General features: G+C 31.2%; 1 protein-coding gene across 4 annotated transcripts in view; it reads left to right on the plus strand.

The window, feature by feature from the left end:
- Nucleotides 1-17,598, plus strand: part of LOC143059813 (dual specificity calcium/calmodulin-dependent 3',5'-cyclic nucleotide phosphodiesterase 1A-like) — a 290,727-nt gene that overhangs the window by 89,003 nt on the left and 184,126 nt on the right. The window contains exon 1 of one of the 4 annotated variants that reach the window (XM_076233376.1): nt 8,026-8,394. The exons of the other annotated variants lie outside the window; for them this stretch is intronic. Within the exon in view, the coding sequence (XP_076089491.1) occupies nt 8,166-8,394 (229 nt within the window). The 5' untranslated portion in view covers nt 8,026-8,165. Of the gene's footprint in view, nt 1-8,025; nt 8,395-17,598 lie in introns of those variants that run through there. 4 annotated transcript variants of the gene reach the window in all.

Below are 17,598 nucleotides of genomic sequence, written 5' to 3' on the forward strand. Positions count from 1 at the left end.
TTTTCTCCGGGTACTCTTGCTTCCTCCACCAATAAAAAATGTCCCAAACGAAATAGCCTAAATGCGGTGCTTAAAAGTGGCGTTAAAACACCAAAAAACAAAATCAAAATCCATTGCCTCTTTAGATTCTAAGTTAAAGGTCGATGTATGTGGAGACCTTTTGTAGATTGCCTTCACTTTATATGTGATCTTCTACACATTTCTGTCCATTTCAGATCCTAATATTATACATATCTACCTGCTTACAGGTGATCTTTAGAGATTATATGTCAGTACAATCATTTTGAACAAGTCTTTATCTTCTTAAATTATATTCATAATGTGTTATAGAATTGACTTGGAAATATCAATCATAAAAGGTGATGTTTTAGTCTTTTAACTGTATGGACTTCATAAAAATTTTGAATAAATTATTGTTTTCATAAATAATATTTAAAAAATTCTTTGGATAAATGTTGGTTTTTAAAGTTCTCTCAGTTCTTTGATATCTTTTGCAAGTTTCAATCAAAACATTTCAACAGTGTCTGCAACAATGGTTATTTGTAAATTTTTGTTTTCATAAATGATATTTAAGTAACTTCTTTGGATAAATGTTGGTTTTTAAAGTTCTCTCAGTTCTTGGATAGCGTTTGCACGTAAAAATTCCTTAAAAAAATTTCAACGGAGTTTGCAACAATGGTTATTTGTATATATATATGTTTTTAATGTTGAGTGCTCACAATATTGTGGTCACAGCTAGCTCTTAAGTTAACACAGTCAATCGTAACTGCTTGGAGATTTATCTTCTTATGCTTATGAATCATTTTAATATATGAATTCATTTCTTCAATTACCACAGCATGTTGTTGAAATTTTAATTGAATTTTGAAATTCTGGTTATCTGAAGATAATTAATTTAATGAGGTTTTTGGGTTCAATTTTGATAGAGGGTTTTTACAGTAATTATGTTAAAACAGGTATTGGATTTGTTCGTTAAAGAAGTTTTACCGATTTTCCTATCTCACTGTACATTGGTATCTAGAATTTCTTGATTTTCTTCGATTATTTGAAATTTTCAGAAATTTTGATAATTAATTTAATGAGGTTTTTGGGTTCAATTTTGATAGAGGGTTTTACAGTAATTATGTTAAAACAGGTATTGGGTTTGTTCGTTAAAGAAGTTTTACCGATTTTCCTATCTTACTGTGAATGTTTCTAGATTTTTCTTGATTTTCTTAGATTACTTGAAATTTTCAGAAATTTTGATGAATGATTCAAGTGTTATGTAATAAATCGTACTTGTGAGTGACTTATCAACGATTTTGTCAATTGGAAAAGATTTGTAATTTCTCCTGTTTCCTGTTATGAAGAGTTTGTTAACTTAAGGCTACAATGGATGAGTTATAACTTTAATAGATGATTTATAATGTGACAAACATTAGTTTTCTTGTTTGAATTATTTTACATTGTCATTTCGGGGCCTTTTATTGAGGTGACTATGCGGTATGGGCTTTTCTCATTATTGAAGGCCCTACGATGACCTATAGTTGTTAATTGCTGTGTAACTTTTGTCTTTTGTGGAAAGTTGTCTTATAATGGCAATCATACCAAATCTTCTTTTTAGCTCACCTGGCCCGAAGGGCCAAGTGAGCTTTTCTCATCACTTGGCGTCCGTCGTCCGTCGTCCGTCGTCCGTCGTCCGTCGTCGTCGTCGTCGTCGTCCGTCGTCGTTAACTTTTACAAAAATCTTCTCCTCTGAAACTACTGGGCCAAATTAAACCAAACTTGGCCACAATCATCATTGGGGTATCTAGTTTAAAAAATGTGTGGCGTGACCCGGCCAACCAACCAAGATGGCCGCCATGGCTAAAAATAGAACATAGGGGTAAAATGCAGTTTTCAGCTTATAACTCAAAAACCAAAGCATTTAGAGCAAATCTGACACGGGGTAAAATTGTTTATCAGGTCAAGATCTATCTGCCCTGAAATTTTCAGATGAATCCGACAACCCGTTGTTGGGTTGCTGCCCCTGAATTGGTAATTTTATGGAAATTTTGCTGTTTTTGGTTATTATCTTGAATATTATAATAGATAGAGATAAACTGTAAACAGCAATAATGTTCAGCAAAGTAAGATTTACAAATAAGTCAACATGACCAAAATGGTCAGTTGACCCCTTTAGGAGTTATTGCCCTTTATAGTCAATTTTTAACCATTTTTCGTAAATCTTAGTAATCTTTTACAAAAATCTTCTCCTCTGAAACTACTGGGCCAAATTAATCCAAACTTGGCCACAATCATCATTGGGGTATTTACTTTAAAAAATGTGTCTGGTGATCCGGTCAACCAACCAAGATGGCCGCCATGGCCAAAAATAGAACATAGGGGTAAAATGCAGTATTTGGCTTATAACTCAAAAACCAAAGCATTTAGAGCAAATCTGACGGGCTAAAATTGTTTATCAGGTCAAGATCTATCTGCCCTGAAATTTTCAGATATATCGGACAACCCGTTGTTGGGTTGCTGCCCCTGAATTGGTAATTTTATGGAAATTTTACTGTTTCGGGTTATTATCTTGAATATTATTATAGATAGAGATAAACTGTAAACAGCAATAATGTTCAACAAAGTAAGATTTACAAATAAGTCAGCATGAATGAAATGGTCAGTTGACCCCTTTAGGAGTTATTGCCCATTATAGTCAATTTTTAACCATTTTTCGTAAATCTTAGTTATCTTTTACAAAAATCTTCTCCTCTGAAACTACCATGCAAAATTTTACCAAACTTGGCCACAATCATCATTGGGGTATCTAGTTTAAAAAATTTGTCCGGTGACCCGGTCAACCAACCAAGATGGCCGCCATGGCTAAAAATAGAACATAGGGGTAAAATGCGGTTTTTGGCTTATAACTCAAAAACCAAAGCATGTAGAGCAAATCTGACATGGGTTAAATTGTTCATCAGGTCAAGATCTATCTGCCCTGAAATTTTCAGATGAATCGGACAACCCGTTGTTGGGTTGCTGCCCCTGAATTGGTAATTTTAAGGAAATTTTACTGTTTTGGTTTATTATCTTGAATATTATTATAGATAGAGATAAACTGTAAACAGCAATAATGTTCAGCAAAGTAAGATTTACAAGTAAGTCAACATGACCAAAATGGTCAGTTGACCCCTTTAGGAGTTATTGCCCTTTATAGTCAATTTTTAACCATTTTTCATAAATCTTAGTAATCTTTTACAAAAATCTTCTCCTCTGAAACTACTGGGCCAAATGAAACCAAACTTGGCCACAATCATCATTGGGGTATTTAGTTTAAAAAACATGTGGCGTGACCTGGCCAACCAACCAAGATGGCCGCCATGGCTAAAAATAGAACATAGGGGTAAAATTCAGGTTTTGGCTTATAACTCGAAAACCAAAGCATTTAAAGTTAATCTGACAAGTAGTAAAATTGTTTATCAGGTCAAGATCTATCTGCCCTGAAATTTTCAGATGAATCGGACAACCTGTTATTGGGTTGCTGCCCCTGAATTGGTAATTTTAAGGAAATTTTGCTGTTTTTGGTTATTATCTTGAATATTATTATAGATAGAGATAAACTGTAAAAAGCAATAAATGTCAGCAAAGTAAGATCTACAAATAAGTCAACATAACCGAAATGGTCAGTTGACCCCTTTAGGAGTTATTGCCCTTTATGGTCAATTTTTAACCATTTTTCGTAAATCTTAGTAATCTTTTACAATAATCTTCTCCTCTGAAACTACTGGGCCAAGTTCATTATAGATAGAGATAATTGTAAGCAGCAAGAATGTTCAGTAAAGTAAGATGTACAAACACATCACCATCACCAAAACAAAATTTTGTCATGAATCCATCTGCGTCCTTTGTTTAATATTCACATAGACCAAGGTGAGCGACACAGGCTCTTTAGAGCCTCTAGTTTTTTTATATATGAACTTTCTGGAGTTATGTTGTTGCTTTGTATGGAAATGGGAATTATATATAGGTTTTGATTTGGCGATTTGTTTTGAAATGAAATTGTATATGTTATGTTTTGAAGGTTCTGTATTGAAATGAGAATTTTTAGGTTTTATTTTGGTGTTTTTGTTTTGATATGAAATTGAGCAGGTTTTATTTTGGTGGTTTTGTTTTGAAATGAATTTGAGCAGGTTTTATTTTGGTGTTTTTGTTTTGAAATGAATTTGAACAAGTTTTATTTTGGTGTTTTTGTTTTGAAATGAATTTGAGCAGGTTTTATTTTGGTGTTTTTGTTTTGAAATGAAATTGAGCAGGTTTTATTTTGGTGTTTTTGTTTTGAAATGAATTTGAGCAGGTTTTATTTTGGTGTTTTTGTTTTGAAATGAGATTGAGCAGGTTTTATTTTGGTGTTTTTGTTTTGAAATGAATTTGAGCAGGTTTTATTTTGGTGTTTTTGTTTTGAAATGAATTTGACCAGGTTTTATTTTGGTGTTTTTGTTTTCAAATGAATTTGACCAGGTTTTATTTTGTTGTTTTTGTTTTCAAATGAGATTGAGCAGGTTTTATTTTGGTGTTTTTGTTTTCAAATGAAATTGAGCAGGTTTTATTTTGGTGTTTTTTTTTTTGAAATGAAATTGAGCAGGTTTTATTTTGGTGTTTTTGTTTTGAAATGAAATTGAGTAGGTTTTATTTTGGTGTTTTTGTTTTGAAATGAGATTGAGTTGGTTTTATTTTGGTGTTTTTGTTTTGAAATGAATTTAAGCAGGTTTTATTTTGGTGTTTTTGTTTTGAAATGAATTTGAGCAGGTTTTATTTTAGTGTTTTTGTTTTGAAATGAATTTGAGCAGGTTTTATTTTGGTGATTTTGTTTTGAAATTTATTTTGGTGTTTTTGTTTTGAAATAAATTTGAGCAGGTTTTATTTTGGTGTTTTTGTTTTGAAATGAGATTGAACAGGTTTTATTTTTGTGTTTTTGTTTTCAAATGAGAATGAGCAGGTTTTACTTTGGTGTTTTTGTTTTCAAATGAGATTGAACAGGTTTTTGTTTTGAAATGAAATAGAGCAGGTTTTATTTTGGTGTTTTTGTTTTGAAATGAAACTGAGCAGGTTTTATTTTGGTGTTTTTGTTTTGAAATGAGATTGAGCAGGTTTTATTTTGTTTTTTTTTGTTTTGAAATGAATTTGAGCAGGTTTTATTTTGGTGTTTTTGTTTTGAAATGAATTTGAGCAGGTTTTATTTTGGTGTTTTTGTTTTGAAATGAGATCGAACAGGTTTTATTTTGGTACTTTTGTTTTCAAATGAGATTGAGCAGGTTTTACTTTGGTGTTTTTGTTTTCAAATGAGATTGAACAGGTTTTATTTTGGTGTGTTTGTTTTGAAATAAAATTGAGCAGGTTTTATTTTGGTGTTTTTGTTTTGAAATGAATTTGAGCAGGTTTCATTTTGGTGTTTTTGTTTTGAATTGAGATTGAACAGGTTTTATTTTGGTGTTTTTGTTTTCAAATGAGATTGAGCAGGTTTTATTTTGGTGTTTTTGTTTTCAAATGAGATTGAACAGGTTTTATTTTGGTGTTTTTGTTTTGAAATGAAATTGAGCAGGTTTTATTTTGGTGTTTTTGTTTTGAAATGAATTTGAGCAGGTTTTATTTTGGTGTTTTTGTTTTGAAATGAGATTGAGCAGGTTTTATTTTGGTGTTTTTGTTTTGAAATGAATTTGAGCAGGTTTTATTTTGGTGTTTTTGTTTTGAAATGAATTTGACCAGGTTTTATTTTGGTGTTTTTGTTTTCAAATGAATTTGACCAGGTTTTATTTTGTTGTTTTTGTTTTCAAATGAGATTGAGCAGGTTTTATTTTGGTGTTTTTGTTTTCAAATGAAATTGAGCAGGTTTTATTTTGGTGTTTTTTTTTTTGAAATGAAATTGAGCAGGTTTTATTTTGGTGTTTTTGTTTTGAAATGAAATTGAGTAGGTTTTATTTTGGTGTTTTTGTTTTGAAATGAGATTGAGTTGGTTTTATTTTGGTGTTTTTGTTTTGAAATGAATTTAAGCAGGTTTTATTTTGGTGTTTTTGTTTTGAAATGAATTTGAGCAGGTTTTATTTTAGTGTTTTTGTTTTGAAATGAATTTGAGCAGGTTTTATTTTGGTGATTTTGTTTTGAAATTTATTTTGGTGTTTTTGTTTTGAAATAAATTTGAGCAGGTTTTATTTTGGTGTTTTTGTTTTGAAATGAGATTGAACAGGTTTTATTTTTGTGTTTTTGTTTTCAAATGAGAATGAGCAGGTTTTACTTTGGTGTTTTTGTTTTCAAATGAGATTGAACAGGTTTTTGTTTTGAAATGAAATAGAGCAGGTTTTATTTTGGTGTTTTTGTTTTGAAATGAAACTGAGCAGGTTTTATTTTGGTGTTTTTGTTTTGAAATGAGATTGAGCAGGTTTTATTTTGTTTTTTTTTTGTTTTGAAATGAATTTGAGCAGGTTTTATTTTGGTGTTTTTGTTTTGAAATGAATTTGAGCAGGTTTTATTTTGGTGTTTTTGTTTTGAAATGAGATCGAACAGGTTTTATTTTGGTACTTTTGTTTTCAAATGAGATTGAGCAGGTTTTACTTTGGTGTTTTTGTTTTCAAATGAGATTGAACAGGTTTTATTTTGGTGTGTTTGTTTTGAAATAAAATTGAGCAGGTTTTATTTTGGTGTTTTTGTTTTGAAATGAATTTGAGCAGGTTTCATTTTGGTGTTTTTGTTTTGAATTGAGATTGAACAGGTTTTATTTTGGTGTTTTTGTTTTCAAATGAGATTGAGCAGGTTTTATTTTGGTGTTTTTGTTTTCAAATGAGATTGAACAGGTTTTATTTTGGTGTTTTTGTTTTGAAATGAAATTGAGCAGGTTTTATTTTGGTGTTTTTGTTTTGAAATGAAATTGAGCAGGTTTTATTTTGGTGTTTTTGTTTTGAAATGAAATTGAGCAGGTTTTATTTTGGTGTTTTTGTTTTGAAATGAAATTGAACAGGTTTTATTTTGGTGTTTTTGTTTTGAAATGAAATTGAGCAGGTTTTATTTTGGTGTTTTTGTTTTCAAATGAGATTGAACAGGTTTTACTTTGGTGTTTTTGTTTTCAAATGAGATTGAACAGGTTTTATTTTGGTGTTTTTGTTTTGAAATGAAATTGAGCAGGTTTTATTTTGATGTTTTTGTTTTGAAATGAGATTGAGCAGGTTTTATTTTGGTGTTTTTGTTTTGAAATGAAATTGAGCAGGTTTTATTTTGGTGTTTTTGTTTTGAAATGAGATTGAGCAGGTTTTACTTTGGTGTTTTTGTTTTGACTTAAAAATGAGCAGGTTTTTTAAATAGTGATTTGTGTTAGAATAAAATGTAACAAGTTTTTTTTTGGTATCTCTTTTTTTTATTAAAATGAAATTTTAGTTTTTCTAATAATGACTTGTGTGTCGGAATGAAATTCAGGAGGTTTTATGTCTGATGGTTTTGTATTGAAATAAATTTTGTTTTGGTTGATGTCTTTGCCTTGGATTTTTGAGTTTCATTGACAGTTAATTCACTAGAGTACTTTGGGTTAATTTCAATTGACCAGGAATTTACTATCAGATAATTTTAATTGATGCATTTAATAAATAAATTACAGAATTATGACGCTTTCATCATTTGAACATCATCAATAGAAGTTTTAGGCTTCACTAAGCTTTGTTCATTTGTTTTATTTATAATTTTTCCCAATGTGTCATATTAAGTATTATTTTTTTTTTAATCAATTAGGGTTCTTTTGTGATGTGATGAGTTGAAAAAAAAAAGATAATTAAAGATACTTAGTACCAGCAGTAATAATTTAGTTTATTTGACACATGATTGTGGTTGCATTAGGATTAAAATCATCAGAAGTATTGGAATATATGTAATATTCTTAGCTCAGTGGGTGTTGTTGTTAACTCTTATAGGTATATCTCATAAGAAGATACGCTTATTAAAATCCACATAATGGAGAAAGCGTGATTAAACATATTTGTGTGTGTGCAAAAATAACGTAAAATAAAAAGTGGTCACAACAAAAGAGCATACTGATGGGATTTTCAGATATATTGGAATGATAAAGTGTTACAGAGTTTTATGGCGTTAGGAAAATAAATGACAGATTATTCAGAGAAATAAAAACAATTGGAATTGATTAAAGCAGCATTGTTTGTGTTCCGATGGAATCTGAAAGGCATTTATCGAAAAAATTTCCTCGTCCTATTGAACGGAGGATGAGCCGTTCGTTAACGAATCTTCCGCAAGTGATGGTGACAGACGCCGATCAACCAGCCCACCTGTCAACCCCATATCTTGAAAATCTCAGGGAAACTAGGTCACATCCTTGCTCACCTGTGTTAATTAGACGAGCCTTCACGACACGGATAGATGGTACACAGTATATTATAGGTAAGCTAAACCTTGTTTATAAGTTGTTGCGACCTAAACTTTGAACTTTGGTAGAGGTCAATGTTTTCTTGTAATGTGTAAAAGTTCACAGCATACATCATTTCAAAAGTTGGGCGAAACTTTTGAAATGATGATTATATTAAGGGGGAAGTGAGTGTTTATTGAAATGAGATGTGAAAAAGTTTGAAAATGGCCTCGTTAAGCTAATGAAATTGAATATTTCTTTAAATATTACTATAGCTGATAGTTGTATGCTATAAGTGAAGAATATTGAAAAATTCACAAATTTATATTTTTTTATCTACAGACAAGTTTGCAATTGCCATTGACATTTAATGTTAGATTTAATCATTTTCATAATTCTATGCTTAAATAGATAGATTAATAAAAATGGTGGAGAAACTAAGCAAAGTAATTTCATGAATGAAAATCATTTTTATACAGTTTAATGAGCCATAACTCTGGAATTATATAATATGTCAGATGGTAATTCATTAAGTGTTATTCAGATAGTCATCATTAGTGGGAGCATCCTTGTCTGCAAGGAAAATCCCATGCGCTACATTAAATGCTTTGAAAAGTACATATTTCTTCATTTTGAGGGGGTGGGGGTGGGTTATAGTAATTTATTTTGACTCTTAATTCATAGGCAGATCCCGAAGGGGGGGGGGGGGTGTCCCCCCTATTGTGAGAAAAATTTGGTTGCTTATATAGGTAATCACTGAAGGATGACTGGAGATGGCCCCCTTAGGTCACTCAGTGCCTCTCCCTTTATGAAAAGTTCTGGATCCGCCACTTGGTTAATAGTGATGTGATGTATGAACGTGTATTGCCATGTTTTATGAACACGTAGTATGCTTGACTTTTCTAATGCAAATTGTCAACATTTAAAGTAAAAAAACAATGTGAACTCATGATACACAGAGAAACCTAGACAAAAAAATGAGCAGTACCTTTTCCTATCAGCATAAAAAAAGTACCCTGCCCTCCACTGGCACCCTGTCCCTTTCAATTTCTAGCTGGAGCACTGGTTGATAATAATTATTATAACTCCAGCTCCTGGTGGAGAATAATAGTAAACATAACATAAATATACAGATATAACACAATATACCGATATACATTGCTTATTTTTATCCAGAGAGCTGTTAAATTAGTTTGCAACACGAAATCCTCCAAATTTGTGTATTTGGGGTTGACTTCACTTTACCAGAAGTAAAATAGAACTTCACAGAAGGCCATATGTACTTTGCTTATTGTTGCAGGCTGTACAGTGGCCTATAGCTGTTTATTTCTGTGTCATTTGGTCTCTTTTGGAGAGTTGTATCATTGACAATCATACCACATCTTTTTTTTAGACTATAAGCAGAGAGATAGGCACAAATATAGAATGATTAATGTTTCAATGAATCGAACTAAAAGAAAAATGTGTTGTAAGATTTTTTTAATTTTATTAAACAGGTGATATAGAACTAAGATGTGATATTATGCTTGCGGAAGTAAATGTAACTTTGTTTGTTTCCTTACACTGTTGGATATCTGTCCCACTTAACTATATTTCTTTAAAATTATCTGTAATATTCTTATTCGTATCTTATTAATGAAATAGCCTCTTTTTGACTAATTTAACATTTAATATCAACAATTATGCATTACAAACTTTTTTAATTTCAATGTTTACACAACGCTCCCATCTCACCTTATTTAATTCTTATGTACCTGAAAATATGACTTCTAAGGCGAACTGGGATTAATTTTATGTAATGATTTTGACAACTAAGGGGAAATGAGAATAAGCCGTTATAACTTATGTTTCTTGTTTAGAAGTTGCACTTTTAATCACAAATTACAGACCTAAATCAGCGTTAGTTGGCAGACCAATGTATGTAATTACTGACTGGAGTATGGTTTATTTATATATTGCATAACTATTCTATGTTAGAAAAACAAACAAGTTGACCAGTTCTAAGGATATTTACTGGCAATGAAGTGCAACTCCTGGGAGAAAACACCAATAAGTGGTAATTAGAACTTTGTAATAGTCACTGATGCAATAGTGCAACTATTCTGGGAGAAATAATAAGTCAACTTTCTGGTCAAATAGCAATGATGTATTGTTTAGAATGGGGTGTGTGTATTCCAAACCATATGTCCCCAAGCAACAATACAAAAGTATTAAGTCACACAAAAAGAGAGGCAGAGATTCCCGACCCCTGGATCTGCCCCTGAGGTACTGTAGTAATCTGTGACCACAGACATCACAATTTCGCTTTTAAAAGCATTTGATAAATTCAAATATTCTGTTCAACTCTATTGGATTGTGCTTGAAGGCTGCATAAGAACAATTCTTTTTCATCAATATCATCAAATGACAGAAATATCCAGAAGCTGATATTGTATAAGCACCAATAAACCACGAATGTCAGAACAAATCAAATCATTTGATAAATATGGCAAGTTTCACCTGTGGCTGAGCTTTAAGTCATGTAATTTCAAAGTGTGAAATACAGAGTTAGTTTTAGTATAGTACATTTACAGATAGGTGCAGATAAAACTTAACAAAAGCTGAGTGGAATTTTTATGCTGACTCAGCAAAAATTATAAATTACTGTAAGGATACATTAGACCTCTGTTTTACAATTTGACCTTGGAATTGATTGCTACTAATTGCTTAATTGTGTAAAAGTAGGGACTTAGTACATCTACAGATAGGTGCAGACAAAACTAAACAAAAGCTTTAAGTGGAAATTTTATGTGGACTCACCAATAGTTATTAAACAGCAATGGTACATTAGCCTAACAATATGACCTTGTTTGCTACTAATTGCTTTGATGGCTACTAGTTTCATTATGTTTGCATTTGTATATGATGCAGGCCCTAATTTGACCTTGTAATTGGTTGCTACTAATTGCTTAATTGTGTAAAAGTAGGGACTTAGTACATTTACAGATAGATGCAGATAAAACTTAACAAACGCTATAGTGGAGCTAAGCTCTATGCCTTACATTATGACCTGGGTTGCTTAACTATTTGCTTTCGATTGTTATGAGTTTTGTTATATTTGGTGCTTTATAAAATTCTAGGCTCCAATTGATTGATTGAGTGGTCTAAGTAGTTACTACTGTAATTACTAGCCAGTCCACGTTGAGGTTGTGAGTTCGAATCCTGCTTGTGTGGGCGTAGTTGACTCCAATCTTAATTAACTAGGATTGTCAGTTTTCCTTGGTTTTCTCTGGGCACTCCGGCTTCCTCCACCAATAAAAACTGTCTGCCACAATATATCCTAAATGTGGTGCTTAAAAGTGGTGTTATAACAAAAATCAAATCAAATCCAATTGATTGATGAATTAATTGTTAAAGACAGTATTTTATTTATTCCCGGTTTAATTTTGATGTCCATAGACATATATCTCGCATACTTATATATTCTCAATGGATTTTCAAACAAAGTTTTAATATGTGCCAACCTTCACCCTTACCTAAAACAATAGTGTAACATCACAACATAGAAAGACCTGTTTATGGTCATTCTGCCTCTCCCATTGATGATGCTACATCAGTACATATGCACTCTTAATTTTCTATCAATAATTTTCTTATTCAAGCAAGAAGTATGATATGAAAAATTAAACTAATAAAAATCAAAGGAAAAATACATCAAATAGCGATAATTTCAAAACCTTTCATTCATGAAATTATCAAATATTTCTAATGTTTAAAGCTTGTTTACTTGAAGCAATTGTTTAAGAATGTTGGTTAAGAGTTAAAAACAGTGACAGCACACCTGAGTGAAAGTTAAAATATCAAACTGTATTGTGGGAAATTATCATGAGTTTTTTTTCTTATTTCATATAAATAAGATGAGATGACTACGGTAGAATATTATTTTGAAATTTGCCCCTTTACCAAACACTTTTGCCTATTAAGGGACCTATTATCTATGATATTGCCCCTGTTCCTCTTAATATTGAGGAAGTATCAAAACTATGACTTCTGGACATTAACTGTCTTTTTATGTAGTTCATACATGTTTCTTGTTTATATATAAAGACCATTGGTTTTCCCGTGTGAATGGTTTTACACTAGTAATTTTTGGGGCCCTTTATAGCTTACTGTTCGGTGTGATCCAAGGCTCCGTGTTGAAGGCCGTACCTGGACCTTTAATGGTTTACTTTTATAAATTGTTACTTGGATGGGGAGTTGTCTCATTTGCACTCATGCCACATCTTCCTATATCTATTAAATGAAATACATTATTCTATTTCAAATGGATAATTATACAGTAGAGAAAAAATGACAATCTCTATTATTCATAAATCGACAAACAAGCGGAAAATATCTAAATTCAAATTACGTAGAATGAGCCTAATTAAAACACTAGTACAAAAACAAATAGGAGTTTGGTTTAATAAACATGAAGCATTAAATTGAAAGAACATCGCTAGAGGCCTGCATTTTTTGTGTCAGGATTAAAAGACTTTTTTTAATGCAATGAATTTCTGCCGTGATGAGCATCCTTAATATAAATTTTGTACCGCTAATCTTCTTCAATGTTAGATGATTTATTGTAATTTACCTAATCATTAAACAGGTCATGTAATATACTTCTGAAATTTAATTGTTTTTTTATAATTTTAATGTGTCCAGGTAACATTAGTTGAAGGTAAAAGTGAGTAAGTGCTGAAGTTTAAAGTAATTTTTGTTGTTGTTGAAGATAAAAATCTACACCTTTCAGGTATCATAATGTTAAAGAACGACACTCATGAATGTGCAAGTGCTTTATTTTTTAGATTAACGTTCATCTCAGATTAAGTTCTATGTGGTATTTTTGTTTGAAAGTCGAAGATGTGTAAGAACTCAAATAGTTAAGAGCCATTATTACTATCATGTCCAAAAGAGAGCTTAAAAATAATGGATTTGGCTTTTTTTTGTAGGTCTGGTTTTGGTCACTTTTAACTATAAACCTTCATAACTTCATGCATCTGCATTCCTAAAGAAATTTTATCTGCAAAAATCAACTTAAAAGCTATATATATATAACTTAATTAAAATGGACTTTCCATGAAATTCATCAGAGCAAAAATTTCCGTTCCATACTTCAAGGGGACATTACTCATCCTTTTCAATTTTGCCAGAAGGTCAGTTAAATTTCTTATCAATTTCTAATTTTTTTTTTCATGAAAGTTTTTAGAATTTTGTTATAAATAGTACAAAATGTATTTTAAACAATTTTTTTTTATGTTTGAAGTTGTTGTTGTGATTAAGACAGATGGCAGATTTTCTTTATAGAGACCCTAATTTTACTATAACAAGTTAAGTTTTGTATTCAGCCCACATACGTATGTAAATAAACATACAGTTAAACCTTCATTAGTGAAGAATCGTCTCGTTAGATCATTTGCACACTGTAAATCTAGGTTGAAGTTGATGTGATCAGACAGTTTACAGAAGCCTTCCTTATTAAAGACATAATTCTCTGACAATGATTATAGGATATCCTTGAGGTGTCAATGTTTTTGCTGTTTGTAGTATGTAGTATGTAGGTACAGATAGGTCAGACTTGTCAGCACATTTTTTGGAGTATTATAAAAAAATAAAAAAGGGATCAGATCAAAAGGGGGTCCAGGGTAAAGCATTCATTGGGTTAAAAGAAAGGGGGTAGGGTCAAAACTAATCAAAGCAAAAATTGAGAAATTTGTTTCAGAAATATTTTCTGGAGTTTTTTGTACTGACTTTAATTGCATTATTTTGTAGTGAGTAATGTGACCCAATTGTCAGTTGCTCTTTTCATACCGAAAACCTGCTACATTCATGAACATTTTAGAAATAATTGTACCTAATATATGATCTTATATAATTATGATCAATTAATTTTCATTGTAAAGTCGTATAGTTCACAGAATGATCAGGTATTTGACAAGAGGCAAGAATTGTAACAGTTGATTGCAAGACAAAACATTATTGTATTGTCCAAATTAGATACATTTTTATACCTGTGGGAGCAATTTAATCTAGCCTGCCATGTTTTATGGATAATTCCTAGTTTTGCTGTCAAGTATCATTTAGTTTCCAATATGTCAATTTCCCACAGTAAAACATCTGATTGACAGAAAATTTGATATGTAACTTCTTTTTGTGTTTGTAAATTATTCCAAAAAGTAAAATCACAGAAATACTGAACTCCGAGGAAAATTAAAAACGGAAAGTCCCTAATGAAATGGCAAAACCGAAGGATAAAACACATCAAACGAATGGACAACAACTTTCATATTCCTGACTTGGTACAAGCATTTTCACATGTAGAAAATGGTGGATTGAACTTGGTTTTATATCGCTAAACCTCTCACTTTTATGACAGTCAAATCAAACTGCTGACCCTTCCAGAGCACCTGGGAATTCCTCTAATTTTTGAAGGGGTTTAATTGTGTTTCTCAATCTGTGTAGAATAAAAACTAATATTAAGCAATGATATTAGTAGATTTTATTCAAGGTTGATGGAGTGAGGACACACTTTAATGATTTAAGGTCAATAGGTCAAAAGTCAAGGTCACAGAAGTTATTGATAATCTTAAATTAATGCAAAATTAATTTTTCAAGTTGTTATCCTAAATTTTACCGAACTTTGTTCCATCATGCTAGTTTATATTGGGAAGACCCTTAATGATTTTAGGGTCAATATGTTTAATTTTAGGATGAAAGCAGCTGAAATCATTACATGTATACTATAACAATAGTATGGGGAATTATATTTTCTGATCTGTGCAATGACCTTCCCTTTGTCAATATGTCCATCTATTGGTTTGTTTGACCTGTGATCTAAAATGGTTCCATGTGTCAATTTAACCCCCCATAATCATGATAATAAACCATTAAGTTGCAGTTGCACCAACTTTAAACTTGATGCAATTTCTTGCTTATCATGTGTTTTACAATGGAAGAAATACAGGCTAGATATGGGCATCTATAAGTAGGGAAGGTTTACTCGCTTTCGGGTATATAAATAAAACTTGTATTTTTGGCGATTTCTGTAGTTTTTAGATTTACTAGTTTTCTCAATTATTTCTGACTTTTCAACCATTTAAACATAAGCAAAGGATTAGTAATAAAAAAAGGCTGTTTAGATATCAAAATTCTTTAATGCGATCACATGTACTAACTGAAGACATGAAAAGAAACTTCATATTTCACACCACATGTCATAATTAACAAAATGTATGTATGATAGACTCCTGGACCAATTTAAGAATACACACTTTATTAGCTTCCATAACCTGTCTGTTGGTACTCAGTAGACATTCAGACTTCCGCCATGTTTTCATAAACATCTGTAAAGGACATAACTCATAATATTCAGTGAAGGAAAATAACATAGAAATGTCTGATAATTCATTTTACTGTAGATTAAAAAAATGATGTATAGCTATAATTTTTTTTAAGATAAGATCTGGTATGGAAAATGAGGGGGGGAGGGAGCATTTGAAAGTATGACATGCTTTGCTGGAAAATTTCTCAGGTTCTGCTTACAGTTGGTTTGGGATGGATACTGGTTTCATTCAGGACAAGATCCAGTCAAAATTTAAAAAGAGGGGCTCTAAACCCAGGAGAAATAGGAGGGGGGTGTTCCAACAAACATTCCCATTCAAATGTATTTATCGTCCCCAAAAAAATGTCCCAGGTTCTTACCCCAAAACCCATACCCCCTTGGAGCCGCCACAGTGTTTCATTGACAGTAACATATGCAACATATAAATTTTATTATACCAGCATGACAATTTGTGGATCAACCTGTCCTTTGATTTCATGTCAAAGAACATCAAATTGTGACTGTAATATGGAACCTAGTTATTTATGCATTATATTTTCATGTCTGTGCATCTCCTTGCAACCAGGAATGCTGACAACAATTTGTTGTACACATGCAAATGCAAAAACAATTGTTTAGAATGACAATCTGGAAAAAGATTCTGTAATATGGAAGCTAGTTATTTATGCATTATATTTTCATGTCTGTACATCTCCTTGCAACCAAAAACGCAGACAACAATTTGCTGTACACATGCAAATGCAAAAAAAAATGTTTAGAATGACAATCTGGAAAAAAAGATTCTGTAATATGGAAGCTAGTTATTTATGCATTATATTTTCATGTCTGTTCTTCTCCTTGCAACCAGAAACGCAGACAACAATTTGCTGTACACATGCTAATGCAAAAACAATTGTTTAGAATGACAATCTGGAAAAAAGATTCTGTATTGACAGCTTGTAATTAGGGTTTGATATATATTGTTGACAGCTTGTGGTTATGAAGACTTCAGGTTGCATGATCATCTGAGTATTTCCTTTTAGTATTATTAAAAAGGTAAATTACAATTTCCATCAAGATTCTGAATGGTTAGCTAAGTTATTATTGTAAAAATATATTTCTATTACCTTTGAAAAAAGATGTAGGCCATGTATGTTTGCCAATGAGACAACTCTTCACAAAAAATTTCAAATTTTCAAATTTTTAAATTTCACATTTTCACATTTCCAATTTCTTAATTTTCACAATTTCAAATTTTCAAATTTTCACATTTTCAAAATTCTCAAAATTGAAATTGATAATTTTGTTTTCTCAAAAAGATTATAAAGTTGTACCTTTCCAAATTTCAAAATTTTACACTCACAAAAAAAAAAATCTTTCAATATTGAAGTTAAGATTGTTTAAAGGATAAATAAAAAGATCCCCAGTTTTCATCAAGTTGGTCATCAGATGTTTCAAGTTCTAAACAATTAAAACCAACAAGTCGATAATATAAATAGGTCATTGTCCCTGAATAAATGGTCATTTAGTGGTTAGGACAGTGATCCGTCAATGTCAATCTTCAGTTAGTTTGCCATAATCGCCATAATCGTTAAAACTGTAACACTTTTCAAGGCAATTAATTCCACTTCTAGAAGGCATTACAGATACTTTTGAAAACGATGTGATATTCAGTTAAGACTTTAAAATATCACTTTGAAAAAATTACATTCTTTTGAACATGACAAAACCATTTTTATTCATTTTCCATTAAAATACTTTTTATCATCCATTGAAACACTATAATTCTTTTTTTTTTAAAATTTCTTGCATAGTTTTAGTATTTATTTAACATTTGATATTTCTTATACATTTTTCATCAAAGGCAACTATGTAAATCTGATCTGTATGACAGGGGGAA

The sequence above is a fragment of the Mytilus galloprovincialis genome, chromosome 14, assembly GCF_965363235.1.
Source record: "Mytilus galloprovincialis chromosome 14, xbMytGall1.hap1.1, whole genome shotgun sequence".
Taxonomy (NCBI): Eukaryota; Metazoa; Mollusca; class Bivalvia; order Mytilida; family Mytilidae; genus Mytilus; species Mytilus galloprovincialis.